The sequence below is a fragment of the Suricata suricatta genome, chromosome 6, assembly GCF_006229205.1.
Source record: "Suricata suricatta isolate VVHF042 chromosome 6, meerkat_22Aug2017_6uvM2_HiC, whole genome shotgun sequence".
NCBI lineage: Eukaryota > Metazoa > Chordata > Mammalia > Carnivora > Herpestidae > Suricata > Suricata suricatta.
The window spans coordinates 80,333,713-80,350,987 of NC_043705.1; the positions used below are offsets into that span (position 1 = coordinate 80,333,713).

At 38.8% G+C, this 17,275-nt stretch overlaps 1 protein-coding gene across 1 annotated transcript; it reads left to right on the forward strand.

The window, feature by feature from the left end:
* Positions 1-386: 386 nt before the first annotated feature.
* On the forward strand, positions 387-16,900 carry LOC115293482 (translation initiation factor IF-2-like). The gene is made up of 5 exons (XM_029941236.1): positions 387-512; positions 8,684-9,246; positions 9,474-9,798; positions 11,645-11,755; positions 16,613-16,900. The coding sequence occupies exons 1-3, from the start codon at positions 387-389 to the stop codon at positions 9,616-9,618; spliced, it is 834 nt and encodes a 277-aa protein (XP_029797096.1). The 3' UTR covers positions 9,619-9,798; positions 11,645-11,755; positions 16,613-16,900.
* Positions 16,901-17,275: the final 375 nt, after the last annotated feature.

The window sequence follows — 17,275 nt, forward strand, 5'->3', positions numbered from 1 at the left end:
TCCCAAGGTTCTGTCACATGGTCTCCTGGGGAGACCCACAGGGTCCTTGTGCCCATTAAGGCTGAAGCAGCCATGTCTGCCTGCGAGGTCCCACTGACTGCTCAGCCAGACATGGCTGTCCGCAAACTATTACTAGCACATTGATCTCAAGGAGGAGGTACACTGCTCTCACCTTTAATCTCTTTCTGAAGCACAGGCTAAGCCCTTCCCGAATTCCCCACACTGTAACTGAATACAGACTACGACTTTTGACTAAACTTTACTGCAGGTTTAAGAATAAAAATAAAGGATGTAGAATGAGATAGATACACACAACATGCACAGTCCCAGACTCATGAGAGATTCCATACAGGAATCTCATTCTGAGCCAGTCTTCCCTGGCCAGGATGGCTTCTGCTCTAGAAACACCCCAGGAAATCTCCAGGACTTGGAATCCATTCCAAATGGATGCTGGTTCCAGAAACAGGAGATCTTCCCCTCACCTGTCTGAGAACTACTGGTTTCCATCCTCCGTAAGACTGACAGAAGAATTTAAATTCCTTGCAGACAAAACTTCACCACCTCCCTAATAGGGATATGACCCAGCCCCCACAGATAATCATATCCGAATACACTGGCCAATATAAGCTCATTTCCTAAAGTCTGGACAATTCCATTTTAAATAATCTCTCCTGGGGCCTCAGTAACCCAGTGGAAGTTACTAGGATGCATCAACCTCATTCTAGCTCATTTTCAGTCTCTCCTCATGAAGGGTTTAAAATCTTGGTGTCAGTCTAACAAAGAATCAACGTTGTTATAACAGAGGTGACTTTCCAACTAATCTCCTTCCATTCTGGCCTCGTCCTTGCTGCTGCCAGTGGTTCCATAAGATGAATGCAAATCTGACCACCTGCTGCTGCTGCTTTTCTTTCTAATTCTATTAAAATTGTGCTAATCTGAAGAGCAGTTCAGGAGTTTAAAAAACAGGAACCTGGGCAAAAGTTGTAGATATTGCTGATAAAGTGCCTAATGCTGACCCAGCTCCATGCCCATTTATTTCCAGAGCTTTGGAGACATGGCCGTTGTCTCCAAGTGGTTTAAAGGATGGGAATGTGGGCCTAGAGTAGAGAACTGATAGGAATGGTGTAGAGAAAGAAGTCCCTCAGTCTGTCCCTCCTCCTTCCCCAGTTGGGGAGGGATTCAACAAGTTCACCCACAAGGTATGCATAGATAGGCCCCCAGTGTTGCTGTTATAGCCCTAAGCCAAGACCTGGCACGTGCTAGCAGTCATTCAGCTTCTGAGCCGGCCTTCAGCTGGCTGCACAATCACGGGAGGCACTGAGAACCTCAGGCAGGGCTCATCAGGTGTCTGTCCCTAAGCCCCCGGGCCAGGTGGAGGAAGCTGTCCTCCCCCACCCGCCTCTGCCTGCCCTCTTCTGTGCCCTGCTGTCCCTGGAGCTCCTCTCACCACCTACTTGGTTTGACTTGTTGAGTTTTAAAATTTCAGTTAAGTGGGAACTTCATGCTGTATTCTCAACTAGTCTTTTCTTTATGTAAGACTCCACAGTGGTTCGGAGCCCTTGTGTGGTTCAGTTGGTTAAGCATCAGACTCTTGATTTTGGCTCAGGTCATGATCTGTCGGCACACAGCCAGATTGGAGTTCTCTCTCTGCCCCTTTCCCGCGTGTGCTCTTTCTCTTAAAATAAATAAATAAACTTAAAAAAATCTTCACAGTAGTTCCACATGGCCTTCCTGACTCCCCTCGTGTTGTTTCCTCAGCCCTATCACTTCTCTTTCCCCCCTACAGTTTATGTTCAAGTGCAGACATGCAGGACTACTTCAAATCCCTAAACCTGGATATTGTCTCATGCCTCTGTCTGTGCTCTTGTGCAGGCCAGGAATGCCTTATACACCATCATCAGTTTCCATCACCTCCAAGAACTTGTTCTTTGCCTCATCCCCAAGTCTGGGTTAGGAACACCTTCTCACTGGTCTGGAGCATGCCTCCTATCATGCCAGAATGGTTTGTCTGTGTTTCCATGAGTCACGGGAGCTTGCTAAGGTAGAGGAAATGTTGTCTCTGTATTCTCAGGTATCTGGCACAGGGCCTGCATTCAACTAAATGCTCAGTTCAGTTTCATGAAGGTTGACTCAATATTTTCATTTGATCATCTTGAAAACCCTTGGAAGTTAATGTTGTTTCCAACAGTGTTTGCAAGCATTGAATCCATTTAAGACTAAGATTAAAACAACCATGGAAATTATGGTTAGAATGTAAAGCATATGGATCATGACAATGTAGAAACAATGTTACAAATAACAGAGGAGAGGAGAAAGGGGGGGGAAGTAGGGTGTGTGGAAGATGTTGATTTTCCTCTATATTGCAGCAGAGGTTATAAAGTCAGGTTTTAAAGCTGACAGTTCAAGTCATAAATGTACAACCACCTTTCAAAATATAAAAGTAAACATTAGAAAACATAGAAAATAATGAAGTTAATTAAACTCAGGTCTTAGAGGGCAGGGAGTGGAAAGCGGGGGCTATTATTCATGGCTGGGAATATGTATAAAGGAAAAAGAAATAGAAAATAAGGTATATAAAGTTATGGTAAATTTTAGCCTAAAAACAACCTAGAATGCAATTTTGTTTTACATTTTCAGAAGAAACACACACATAAAATATAAAATACAAACAAAAATATAGAGGTCATAAATAGGAAAAGATAGAAACTAGAAAACCTAAGAGTTGTCTATTATATCAATAAATTTATCTATGGAAACAAAATTACACTCAAAAAGATTATGAAACAAAATCTAATTAAATGCTACACACAAGAGATATACCTAATACAGAATACCTAGAAAAGCAAAGAATTAAAGAGTGAAAAGTCACAGAGTGAAACAGAAATAACTCATTGAGAAAAATATTTATTACAAAAAATTAAGAAAAAGACTGTAGGAAAACTGAATAGAAAAGTGGGAAGTAGGGGCACCTGGGTGGCTGAGTTGGTTAAGCGTCAGCTTCGGCTCAGGTCATGATCTCACAGTTTGTGGGTTCAAGCCCCGAGTCAGTCTCTGTGTTGACAGCTAGCTCAGAGCCTGGAGCCTGGAGCCGGCTTCCGATTCTGTGTCTCCCTCTCTCTCTGACCCTCCCCTGCTAACGCTGTCTCTCTCTGTCTCTCAAAAATAAATTAAAAAAAGAAAAAGAAAAAGAAAAAGTGGGCAATAAACTTGACCAGATACTATCAAACAGTACATCTTTCATAAATACACAAAAAGGCATTCTACTTCATTATTAGTCAGGAAAACACCACAGAAATGGCTAAATATTAAAAAAGACTAAAAATACCAAGTGTTGGCAAAGATGCAGAGGAATGAGAACTCTCACACATTGATGGTAGAATGTATAAATTGGTAGAACCACTTTGGGAAGCAATTTTGTGTCATGCCACAAAGTTGATGAATGTGTTTCCTATGTTGTAGCAATTCAGTTTCTGCCTATATACTCAGCATAAAGTGTGTATCTGGTTACCAGCACATGTGCATAAGAATGATCATTGGTCAAAAACCTGAAACAATTAAATGTTTGTCAAGGGTCACAATATATTTCATACAGTGTAAAACAATACACCAAATGAAAACAAATGATTTCTAGTGGAAGGCGTGACACAGATGGATCTTAAAAACATAATGTTGGCCTAAAGAGAAAAGTCTACAGTTTTGATTTATGTATATAAATTTTAAAAACAAGTGAAACTAAACTCTAATGTAAACAAATGCACACTTAGATGGTAAAAGAATAAAAAGAACAAGGAAGTAACTACATAATGTTTCTTACTAAAATAAGAAAGAGGAGAATGAGGAACAGAGAGGAGGGAGAAGCAGGAGAGAGGAAGAGGGAGAGAGGACTCTGGATGGGAACCTGGGAGCGGATGTGGAAGCGGGGGTGCCTCTTGCGCTTTATCAGTGATTTATCCCTTGACCTGAGTTGGTGATTACACAATGTTAACAGTAGTTTGTTCATTTAACTCATGCTTATGTTCATGCAATTTTCTAGATATATGTTATATTTAACAATAAAACATTTTTAAAGTAAAATATAACAAACCCTAAAAATTTCCCCTGAATTTTTTTAAAGGCCTTTGAGAGATGTTTTTGAATTTTTGGTAGAAGAATATCCTTATTGGGGCGCTTGAGTGGCTCAGGTTGAGTGTCTGACTAAAATTCTGGCTCTGGTCATGATCCCGTTGTTCGTGGGTTTGAGCCCCATGTTGGGCTCTATGCTGACAGTGCAGAGTCTGCTTGGAATTCTTTCTCCTTTCCTATCTCTCTGTGCCCCACCTCTGCTCACACTCTATCTCAAAATACATAGATAATCTTAAAAAACAAAAAGAATATCCTTATTTTAGAGGTCTTGAAAACTAAAAATACAAAAGAGGTTATAATGATAAAAAATCTGTCAAATACGTTTTATGTGTGCATAGAAACTTTATCACCTATTTAGCAAATTCATTTCTCTCAAAGGCTATCAGTCCTAATGCTCTTATAATGCTACTAGGTCTTTACTTTGAGGTAACTTTTCCTTTGTTCACTCAAAGTCAACTTTTAAATTTTAAACGGTAACAAATCCATGGGTTATAAAGAGGACATATTCTAAGATGATAAAAACACGTCTGAGTGTGATGGCATTACTTCAGTTTAACAAAAGTGTTAAACATCTAATTTTTAAAATTTTCAAATATTCATTTGATAATAACTATTTCTAAAAGAATATGTAAAAATAAAAAAGTCAAGCATTTACAATTGATTTTCTAGTAGCCATTAGGTAGGTAGAAATTGAGGGAAAAAATGATTAAAGTTATGTATTCAGATATATTATTATATTAATTACCTAATTAGTCCCCCAGGGGTCATTTGGCAACAATGTTTAGAGACTTTTTTTTATTGGGGCAATGAACTGAGGGAAGTTCTAATGGCATCTACTGGATAAAGTCCGGAGATGGTGTTAAATATCCTACAATGCACAGGAAAGCTCCCTGACTACAAAAAGATGATCTGGCCTCAAGTGTCAATAAAACTGAGGTTCAAAAACCCTAGAATAAATGAGCCGAGAGAGGGGTTGCCACATATTGTTAAGCAAAAAAGATTAAAACTAGTGTGGTTCCATTTCTGTAAAAAGAAAAAGTGAGTGTATGTAATATATATAAATATACACATAGGTGTATAAAAATGTTAACAATGGCTGGTCTGGAATGCTGAAATCATGGATGAATTTTAAGGTTTTTTTTGTTTTTATTTTGCTTATCTGAAATTTCTGGGCTTTTTTTCTACCATTCATTACATTACTTGAGCCATAAGAAAAATATAAAGTTTAGTTTCTTTTTTTAATTTTAATTATAATTTATTGTCAAATTGGCTTACATATAACACCCAGTGCTCATCCCCACAAGCGCCCCCCTCCATGCCCATCAGCCCTTTCCCCTCTCCTCCACCCCCCATCAACTCTCTTTGTTCCCTGTATTTAAGAGTCTCTTATGGTTTGCCTCCCTCCCTCTCTGTAACTATTTTTCCCCTTCCCCTCCCCCATGGTCTTCTGTTAAGTTTCTCCTGATCCACATATGAGTGAAAACATGATATCTGTCTTTCTCTGACTGACTTATTTCACTTGGCATAATACCCTCCAGTTCTAGACCAGTTGCTGCAAATGGCATGATTTTATTCACAAAGTTTAGTTTCTACCAAAGACAGAACACTGGTTTTGGTATCAGAAAGAACTGGGTTTTAATACCGGTTGTCTTTCACTGAAAGTATTACTATTTTTAATGTTCTGAGACTGTTTCTTTTCATAAAATGGGAACTTGCTCTTTTTATTTTAAATACAAGTACACATCCACACACACACACACACACCCCTCAACTCAAGAGAAAAAAATTGAGTAAGAATTCATTTTACTACTATTCTTTAATGTTTGAGGGAAAGTATATTTATTTAGAGGATAGAAAGACAGGTGAAGGTGTGTGCAGATTCTGACGGTAATTTCTAGGCATGTTCATACTTTATATCTATTTCACTTAAAAAACTTTAACAACGAATTGCTTTTTTCCCCCCATTCAAAATACAATCAATGCATATCTATTAATGTACCAGGCGTTGTGCTAAGCACAGTGAAAACAAATGGCGGAAAAAAGACTCAATCTATTTTCAAACAAGTCTAATTAATGAGCAGAGAATAACACAAACAACTGGTCATAACACAATGTAGCAAACACAATTACAGACATATCCACAGGATGTGATGGGAATAAAGAGGAGGAACACGTAGCTAGTATTACTAGTATCCTAGTACTATGCTTATGCCAGTCTCATGATTAGATCTATATTTGGGTTCACAAATAAAACAGATTGATAAAGTTTTTTGGGTATTGTTTCATTTTCTTTTCTTAGAGAGAACACATGAACAAGGGAGAGGGGCAGAGGGAGAGAGAGAACGAGAGAGAGAGAGAGAGAGAGAGATAGAGAGAGAGAGAGAGAGAATCCCACTACCCTGAGATCATGACCTGAGCTGAAATCAAGAGTCAGACTCAACCAACTGAGCCACCCAGGAACCTCAATAAAAGTAATGTTCTAATCATAAACAAGAAAGAAGTAATGGATATGAATGTCTAGAAGGTGTCTAAATTAGAATTACAGTGTTGTGAGCAGTGATAAGCAAAGGAAATTAAAGAATAAGACATGCACACAATCTCCCTTAAGGCAGAAATTAGATGGGATGAACTTGAGTCAGTCTCCATCCTGTTACCATTAACTAGCTCTGAAATGCCTGGCTGTCATCTGGGGTAGGAGATGAAAGGCTCCTGAGTGGGAAGAAAAAGAATCAGTCCACAATAATTTATATGTTAGATTGGGACAGAGTTCTTAAAAAATTTTTAATATTTATTTTTGAGAGAGAGAGAGAGTGTGTGTGTAAACAGGGGAGGGGTAGAGAGCTGAAGACAGAATCCTAAGCAGGTTCCAGGCTTTGAGTTGTCAGCACAGAGCCCCACCCAGGGTTCAAACTCATGAACCAAACCTTGAGATCATGACCTGATGCTCAATCGACTGAGCCACCCAGGCACCCTGTGATAGAGTTCTTTTAAAACTCTGCCTATAACTGCAACTATTTAAAGTGCCAATATTACTCTACTGTGCTAGCTGGAAGTGGTTAAGAAATAAACACTTTGTGGAGATATGAAGATATTTGGGATTCCAGGAATCAGGATGCTTCATACTGTACCATGCTCTGAATAGCCGGGGGATTAGAGAATTGAGACGAGTACATGGTTCCAAAAGAAGTCAACATCAACTGAAGGATCTAGTGGAGAGAGCAGCAGAACAGAAGTTGGAATTGAATATGGGTCTTTGGTTTGACAGAGAACTTTTCCAGCAAGTTAGTTGTTTACACAGTAGTCGTGCCCTTATCCTCTGTTTTACTTTCTGTGGTTTTAGTTACCCATGATCAGCTGTGGTCCAGAGTTAGATGTGACTCCTTCTGACATATCAGGTTAGCAAGTAGCCTAACATTATGTCACAATGCCTATGTCACTCACCTCCCTTCTTGTCATTTGCCTCACTTTATCACATCACATAGGTATCATCTCACATCACAAGAAAAGGGTGAGAACAGGACAAGAAGGTATTTTGAGGGGAAGAGAGAAATAGAGAGACCACATACACCTGTTATTACATTGTTACAATTGTTTTATTAATTATTTTTAATCACTGTGACTAATTTATAACCTATCATATGTATGTATAGGAAAAATCATATATATACACATATGTATATATACACACACATGTAGACACACACATATGTAAAGGGTTAGGAGGTTTCAGGCATCCACTGGGATCCTGGGCCTTATCTTGTACAGATAAGAAGGTGACTATTATATTTGATTTAGAAAGCAATAAGAAGCCATAGATGATATACTATTTTTTTCAGATTTTCAAAAATATCTATTTTGAACAGACTGGAGATTGGAAAAAACTGTATGGTGCTTTCTATAAGGAAAGACTATTAGAACCAAAATTATCTGCCAGCTTCGCTGCCCTACTATTAGGCCACTGAAGATAATGGGCAGAGAACATACTAGGTAGAGAGAGTCCCACTGTTGGTGTTAAGAAAATACTAGCGTCCTCCAGCTTAAGTCCTCACACATGCTATTCCCTATGACTAGAATAGCCTTTAAGGCTAGCTGATTACTCCTCATCATTCAGTTGTCAGTTGATATAAAACTTCCTCAGGAAAATCTTCTCTTTTCTCCTCTTCCCCATCTCCATCCCCTCTCCTTAGGTATCTCCCAGTAATAAACTCTCAACGTTGTAATTAAATAATGTGTTTGGTGTTAGTTCCCTCTTCCATACATCAATCAACCTCTCATCCTTAAATAAACTTTAGAAGGGCAGAAGGGCGGGGACCCTGACAGTTTTTCTCACAACACGTGGGCCTTCATCTCCAGTGCCCTGCGGTATTGATATATGGTAGGTAATCAATAAGCATGTACTGAACGAATGGATAGGCTTGTGTTAACTGTTTAACAGTGCCAGCCCCAAAGGAAGCACTCAACAAACAGCACTTGCTGAAATACACATTCATTATCTCATTTCATTTGCACAAAACCAGAGAAGTACTAAACCCGGTATTGCAGTCTAGAAAACTAACAACAGAACAACAGTGCCGGGCCTCTTGACAGCCATGTCCACTTCCCCGGCCGGATCCTTCCCGGTTACCCCAGGCGGCGGCCCTCAGGCTCGCATTCCGCGGTTCGGACTTCCCCGCGTCCTTCCCTAGAATTAGTTCCTTTCTGCGGTTCCAAGGAGTCCCCCGGCGCGAAGCCGCGCCGAGGTCGCGCAGCGGACCTTCCAGGGCCAGCGGGGGAGGAGGGAAAGCCGCTCCTGGAAGGGAGCCGCTCCGCCTGGGAGTCGCATCCTGGCCTGGGGACTCACGTGAACAGAGGGCCCAGAAGGCCAGAAGCTCCGCCACCTCCAAGACCAGGAACGGGGTGCGGAACCTGGCTCAAAGTTCCCCAACCCGCGACCCCTGCCCCAGGCGTGCCTCCCGCGGCCGCTCTAGGACGCCGGAGGGGGGGGGCTCCTCTCTGTGGTTGGAACAGGCCGACCGCCGGGAGCCGCCCACCTTGGGGCCGGCACACGGGTCGCCGGGGAGGCGCAGGCCCTGCGTTAAGCCCGAGGCCACGGAGCTGGAGCAGAAGCTGTGAGAAGGCGAGGAGGTGAGGGGGAAGCTCTGGCTTCTGTACCCGACTCCACGGTCTGGCTCTCTTTGAAGTCCGATTTTTAAGTATCTCAAACACCGCGGTCGGTTTTGCCCAAAATTCCACTGCTTTTGTTGCGTGACAAAAAGAAAAAAAACAACAAAGCCCTACGATTTTAGTTTTCTTACTATTTTCCAGTTGTTTCTTGTGTGAACCCCTGGTTTTGTTTCTAATTGTTGCTGTAGAATATTTGATGTGATGGAAGCATTTGAAAGTTACCTTTGCAATTCCCAAAGCACTCGGCCGAATATGGCACCTGGATTTCTTCAAGCAGAGCCAGCAGTCTTAGTGATCAGCAATTGCTCTACCAACTATACTGTGGCCAACTGAGCTACTTAATTCAGACTTTTTTAAGTACACAAGGACGGAGGAGAGGGTGAAAAAGGCTACAGCATAAGAACCACAAACATTAAACATTTGGGCGTAGAGCCCAAAGCGCAATGCAAATGCAAACAGAAGTAAATGGTAATGAAAATAGAAGTAAATGGAAATAACAAGAAAAATGAACTGGTATGTGTATTTCTAAATGTGCGGCTATTGACTAAGAAAACCTTTGACTAACTAGTATGTGTATTTCTTAGTGTACAGTTATTGGCTTAAAAAAAACCTTTTATGACTAGGTTCCTAAGAATTGGTGTTCCTGGCCGGCTCAGTAGAGCATATGACTCTTAATCTCAGGGTTGTGAGTTCCAGCCCCATGTTGGGTGTAGAGATTACTTTTAAAAGATATGTATCAAGAATTGTTAACAATTCTTAAATGTTCTGAAGTTAGAGGAGTTTCTGCTTTATGAAGGCAACTTAGATGATTTTAACGAGATGGGGGAGCATGACTTCATATGTTTATTCTTTATTCAAAAGCCTTTTGTCAGTTCCCCACATCTTTAAGAAGAAGCCTAATTCCATTTATTTTTCTAATTGTACCCTGATAAATACCAATACCATAATCAAATATTTCTTTATGTTTAGATAGACACTGGTAGAAACATTCCTGCATGGGTCAGCAAAAAGATACGGATCCTTTAGCTAAACAGAAAAAAATAAAATTAATGCCCCTGACTAGTTAAAAACCCCAAGGAATTCAGTTTCACTTGGAAAGTCCTAGAGCGATTTTACAATACTTATTAATGAGCTTATTATATTATACATTTTAGAAATCTGTCTTGGCAACCTTTTATTCTTAGTGGTTCCCTCTAATAATGTGCTCATGTTATTGCTGTGTGCATAATGATGTTCTTTAGTATATCCAAGAGAGTTTTTGATGTTGGAATATGCAATGACTCAAGTTTCATTCTAGCAGCTTGAAAGAGTGATAATGAGGTGCTCTCCTTTTCACATTTATACTCCCCTTCCAGGCAAATAATTTCATTTAAAAGTTGGTATTATTCTTCTATATTTTCTATTCAATAATGAAATGCAAAGCAATGATTGTTCCCCTAGGAACAACTTTAAGTTTTCTGAAAGCTATGATAAGGACTTTGCAGCAAACTCTAAAGTTATCATTTGGGAATTTGACACAATGTGCTGCAAACCCAGATAAAAGGAAAGGTTCTAAATTAAAATGTGTGGATCCAGATCTATAATCCGGCACTGAATCTGTGGGGATGTAGTGGGTGGCAAGTAGAACTGCGGGAAGAAAGTGAAGATCACTGGTTGCCTGGAGCTTTTATCAGTAGGGCTCAAGTCCAGCTCAGCACTGCAGGAAGAATTACTTAGACCAGAGACACAGAAGGAAAAAGGGTATTTGAGGGTGTGAAGCTCCAGACTAAAAATAATGGTAACAGCGACTAGCATTTATGGAGCATTTATTAAATGCCAGGCACCATGATAAACATTTTATGTGCATTCGGCCATTTAATCCTCTCAACAACCCTATGAAGTTGGTGCTCTTATTATCCTCATTAAGATTAGTTAAGTAGTTTCCTCAAGGTGAGAAATTGTGGAACATGTCCTGAAATTTAGGTCTGTCTGATTTTTAAAGCTATAAAGGGATTTTTATATAGCTATGTTCTTTTTTTACTTTAAAAGATCTTATCTTCCTTACTGTTTCATCATTTTCCACACATCCTCCTTTCCTCTCAAAATCACTCCTCCTCTTCTGAATCAATAGGCCTAACTGGAAGGCAGGATGGTGACTAAGTGATTCTTGCATTAGATCACCTAGATTCAAGTCACAGTACCCCTACTAACAAGTTGTGAGACCATGAATCATGTATTTAACGTCTCTGCTTTTTTTCACATATGATAATATTAGTGCTTATCCCATTGGGTTTTAAATATCACTTAAGTGAGACTGTGTATAAAAACACTTGGTAAGTATCTGAGCATATAAGTACTCAGTTTATATTATTTTTACTAGAACCCAATAGTGCATGTGATAGCATTCTGTAACAAGACCCTAGGAAGACTCAGAGGCATTTGCGGTAGGACAAAGAAGTAAAACATTTACCTCCATCTGCTTTTGGAACAGGTGAGTGGTTCACTCCAGGTTGGGAAGAGGAGATAAGTAAAAGTTTGTCGGGGACTAAATCCAATTTATGACTGCTATAGAAAAGGCAATTTCTATGTATTGTATACAATTAGTGATGGACTGAGTACCTAAGAGTTCTTTCTAAATTCGAACACTCATTAACATCACTAACTACTAAAAGCTCAGGCTCACCCTCTAAAAAAAAGATTTATAAAGAATGCCTTTGTCATATGAATGAAAGCTGGCTTATCAAGGTTTCTGATAGATCTTTTTAAAAAAATTTTTAATGTTTATTTTTGAGAGAGAGAGAGACAGCATGAATAGGGGAGGGGCAGAGAGAGAGGAGGACTCAGAATCTTAAGCAGGCTTCAGGCTCTGAGCTGTCAGTACAAAGCACAAAGCACGACTTGAGACTTGAACTCACAAACTATGAGGTCATGACCTGAGTTAAGTAGGACACTTAACTGGCTAAGCCACCCAGGTGCTCCACTGATAGATCTTCCTTAACACACCTAATACGGATGGTCATTATTGCTGCACTGTGGTTTGAAACTTAGTATGAACATCCAGATTCAGAAAACAAAAACATATGGATGTGATTAGTCTAAGTTTATTTTAAAAAGGATTCACAACAGGATTTCTTTAAATATGTTTTATGTAACCTTTTTAGGCATTTGAACTTGACTGTGAAACAAGAGTGCCATTGAAATAACAATAGCAAATGTTTAGTGAACTCTTACCATTCTAAGCATTTTATACATATTAGTGTATTTATTTTCAAACCAAATAAATTTGAAGTTGTTTGTGTTATTATCTTCATGTCACATATTGGGAAACTGAAGTACACAGTTTAAATAATCTTGAGTAAGATCACCCAGCAATGATTTCACCGTGGCCGGTTGTCTCCAGAGCTGGAGCTTTGACTCACCCATTCTCCTTAGAAAAGTGTGCCTTATTGTACACAGCCATATACATCATCTTCCAATTTTCCATACAATTTTATGGCACATGGACTCTCTGAAGTCTGATTGTAAATCTCGTGATAAAACTTACAACAGATAGTGATTATCTGTAATACACACAGGCACACACACATTCCCAAAAATACGACTTACAGACAGCCTTTTAGGAAAAATTTAATTGGAGAAATGTTCTAATGTTCCGAAATGGAAAACACCACACAGAAGCCCCACATTATCGGTCCTCTTAGTGAACCCTGAGTAGTCTTTCCGTAGCTGCTGGCCATAGTCTATGGAGTGATTAGCATCCATCCCTTCTTTGGAGAACTGCTTTGTCCACTTAACGTGTGTGATTCCAGCAGAAGCTTCCATACACTAAACTTCTAACACTGTCAGATTTTAGCTTGCATGTAATGTATTTCCTTTAATGACACATTATTATCTTTTGACATTGCTTATTGCAAGCATCATACTTCTACAGCTTTGATTCTTTTATGGTGCTTCTAAATATATCTCTCGCATTCATTTGGCTATTTTTCTTTTTTGTTTTATTTTCATTGTATCAAGTCTTAAGAGATTGTGTTTATTTTATGTTGAAAATATTATTGAGCTGACATTATGGGTGTGAGTCAATGCCTTGGCTTATGTATAAGTTTGCTAGGGCTGCCATAAACAAATACCACACACTGGGTGGCTTAAACAGCAAGAATTTATTTTCTTACAGTTCTGGAGACTAGAAGTTCAAGATCAAGGTGTTGGCAGCCTTGGTTTCTTCTGAGGCCTTTCTCTTTGGCTTGCAGATGGCTGTCTTCTTCTTGTGTCCTCATATGGTCTTTTCTTCAGTGGGTATGCATCCCTGGTGTCTCTGTTTATGTCCAAATGGCCTCTTGTTATAAGAACTCCAAGTCAAATTGGATTGGGGCTCACTCCAATGGCCTCATTTTAACTTAATCACCTCTTTAAAGGTCCCATCTCTTAATAAAGTCATATTTTGAGGTATGGGCTTTAACATGCTCATCTAGGGGAGACACAATTTAGCCCATAACTGCGTAGCTTTTGGGGTTTTGCCCATTCCAATACCAATTTTATTTCTTTCCAGAGCATGCCATGGAGCTTCTTTCTAAAGATTGCTTAAGATAAATTACATATTAATTTTATATACTGGACTCCAGGATTCCTGGTGATTATTTAGAACTCTGTGACTTTTTAATGAACCCAAAAGAGGTATCTGAATCTCCTCATGTCCATAGTTTGACAGTTTCAGAGAGAGAGCAGAGTCCAGACCTCTTTTCCTAAAGTTTTATTTCTTCTTTTAGAGAAGAAATTTTTATTTTTATTTTTAAGTTTTTAATGGACTTCATTTTTGGATAACTTTTAAAAATTGCCCTTTATTGGACATTATTTTATCATTACAGAGATTTCCACAAATATAATACTTCTTGTGCTTCTTGACAGCAGAAATACTTTCTGAGTAAGGATTCATACTGCAGAAAACTAGGAAGATGTTATGTAACAAATCATTGTTGGATCAGGTTGAATTATATTTGTAATTTTTTTGGTTAAAATTATGTTCATTTATCTTTTAGTTATTATCTTACAAAAATAATGTCACCTTTAAAATTTTTTTTTGTTTATTTATTTTTGAGAGAGAGAGAGAGAGAAAGAAAGAGAGAGTGAGTATGAGCAGGGGGAGGAACAGAGAGAGAGAGTGAGGCACAGAATCCGAAGTAGGCTTCAGGCTCTAGGCTGTCAGCACAGAGCCTGATGACGGGGCTCGAACTCACAAACCGTGAGATCATGACCTGAACTGAAGTCAGCCATTTAACCAACGGAGCCACTCAGGCGCCCCGTAAAGATACTTCTTCATACATCCTGTGGTCTTTACCTGTTTTCCATCCTAATGTTACCATGGTAATCGAAACCAACCACCATCACTGCTCCCTGGATCACTTCAGCAGTTTCCTTGTTCCCCCTCTTGCTCTTCTACGACTCAGTCTTCATGTAGCCCCATAAATGATCTTTTTTTTCAAAAAAGTAAAACAGGGCATTATCTACTTACTTTGAACTTTTTGTTGGCTTCTCATTGCATAAAGTGTAAAGTTTTGTTCTTATAAAGCCGTGCTCAATTTGCAGTATATATACTTGCCTCCTTTCTCCTAGGTTCATTATATTCCAGTCACACTGGCCCTCTTTCTGTTTCTGGGACACTTTAAATTGTTTCCATCTCACTCTGTGCTGACAGCTTGGAGCCTGGAGCCTGCTGCAGATTCTGTCTCCCTCCCCTCTCTGCCCCTCCCGGCCCCTCACACTCTGTCTCTTTCTCTCTCAAAAAGTAAACATTAAAAAAAAACTGTTTTAATTGTTCCCATCTCAGAGCCTTTACATGGGCTATGCTTTATAATCATTGTTAGTCACTGTCTAGAACATTCCGTTTCCAGACCTTCCTATGGCTGGCTCCTATTGTTCTTTCAAGTTTCATTTCAAGTGTCACCTTCTCAGACTCTATCTAATATTAACAAGGACCATCTCTGCACCTAGTAACACATACTATTTGTTATATTACTTTGTTGCATTTTCTGCATATTTTAGCACTATCTAAAAACAGTCTTATTTACTTAATTGTTTATTATCCTTCCCCCAGTGAAATGGAAGGTTTACTGCTGGTACACATTAGAAACTATTAATAAAGTGCCACTTGGTAAAGTAATAAACATAAAATGCAACATAGATTTCAAAGTATTTATTTAAGAATGAAACTTCCACAAAGCTATAATAGTTAAAATAGTATGGTACTGGCATAAAAATAGACACATAGACCAATGAAATAGAATAGAGATCCCAAAAATAAGCCCCCACGTATACGGTCAACTAATGTGTAACAAGGGAGCCAGGAATACTCATAGGGAAAGGATAATTCAACAAATGGTGTTGGGAAAACTGGAGAAACACATGGAGAACAATGAAATTGGACCATTATCTTACACCGCTCCAAAATTTAACTCACAATGGATTAAAGACTTAAACATAAGACCTGATACTGTAAACTTCCTAGAAGAAAACATAGGGAAGAATCTCCTTGACATTGGTCTGGAGAATGATTTTTTTGGATGTGTCAATAAAAGCAAAAATTGACAGGTGGGACTATATCAAACCAAAACGATTCTGCCCAGTTTAAAAAAAAATTAAAAAATGAAAAGGCAACTGAATGGGAGAAAGTATTTGTAAATCATATATTGGATAAGGGGTTAATATCCAAAATATATGAAGAATTCCTGCAGCTCAAGGACAAAAAATTCGATTAAAAGATGGCAGAGGAACTAGACATTTTTCCAAAGAAGACATTCAAATGGCCAAGAGATGTTCATGAAAAGATGCTCAGTATCACTCATCATCAGGGAAATGCAAATCAAAACCACAATGAGATATACCTCATACCTGTTAGAATGGCTAGAATCAAGATAACAAGTGTCGGTGAGGATGTGAAGAAAAGGGAACCGTTGCACACTATTGGTGGGAATTGGTTTGGCCACTATGAAAAACAGTATGGAAGTTCCTCAAAAATTAAAAATAGAACTGCTATTGATCCAGAAGGCAATGTCCATAACTCAGACTAATAATACTTTCTGATGAATTAAAATTTTGAATATGAGTTGTTTAAGGATCTTCATTTTTCTTCACTTACTCAGTTTCTTCTTAATGACAATCATGCTGTTACAGAGCAGACTATGATTCCAGTAAGGACAAACTCAATTTTTTTTCCTCAAAAATGCCCCTAGAAATAAATAATGAAAAAATATTCCTATATTTAGTTTCTTTTGATACACATCTTTTGATATCCTACACTGAATGAGATGATGTAGGTAAAATGATAATCTCAATTTATTTCTTTTTACCTTAGAATTGGAAATGCAATCAAATGCAAACTACTGAGATACACATTCCCCCTGCCCTCTGTGAAGCTTCTGTAGCAATCCAAGTTGTGAATTATGACTATCAACTACATAGCAGCGGGAGAAGATTGGCTCCGGCGCATGAATGGCCCTGTCAGCAACTCCTCTTTCTCAGATAAGCCGATAGGCCTGTCAGTACCCCACAATATAAGATGAAATTGTCCCTTTGCCCAAAAGCAGGAAAAAATGCCTCGTAGTACTAAAATAAAAGCGTTCTTTTTTTCTTTTCTTCTTTAGCATCTCTCTCTCTCTCTCAATTTGTAATGAGAATCTTTCATTTTAAGTTATTAGCATGACTTTCATTGTTCATCTTTCTATTATATAGTGCCAATTTTAGTGCAAATGTAAGAACACTTGTATGTGAAATCACCAAAATTACAGAATTCATATTTTGTAGCTTGTATGTGAATATGTGTTTCATGAAAACCACACAAAACTAACTCAACCTTTTTATTTCGCTTCTTGATGTGTGTACATCTATCAACCCTCTCTAGCTTTCTCTGAAAAGAAAGGACAAAAAGGGAAGTTAACTCTATGATGCTTATCTTTCCTTTCCTCCTGTGTCTTCATTTTAGTATGAGTCATTGGCTAATACAGGAAGTGACACACTA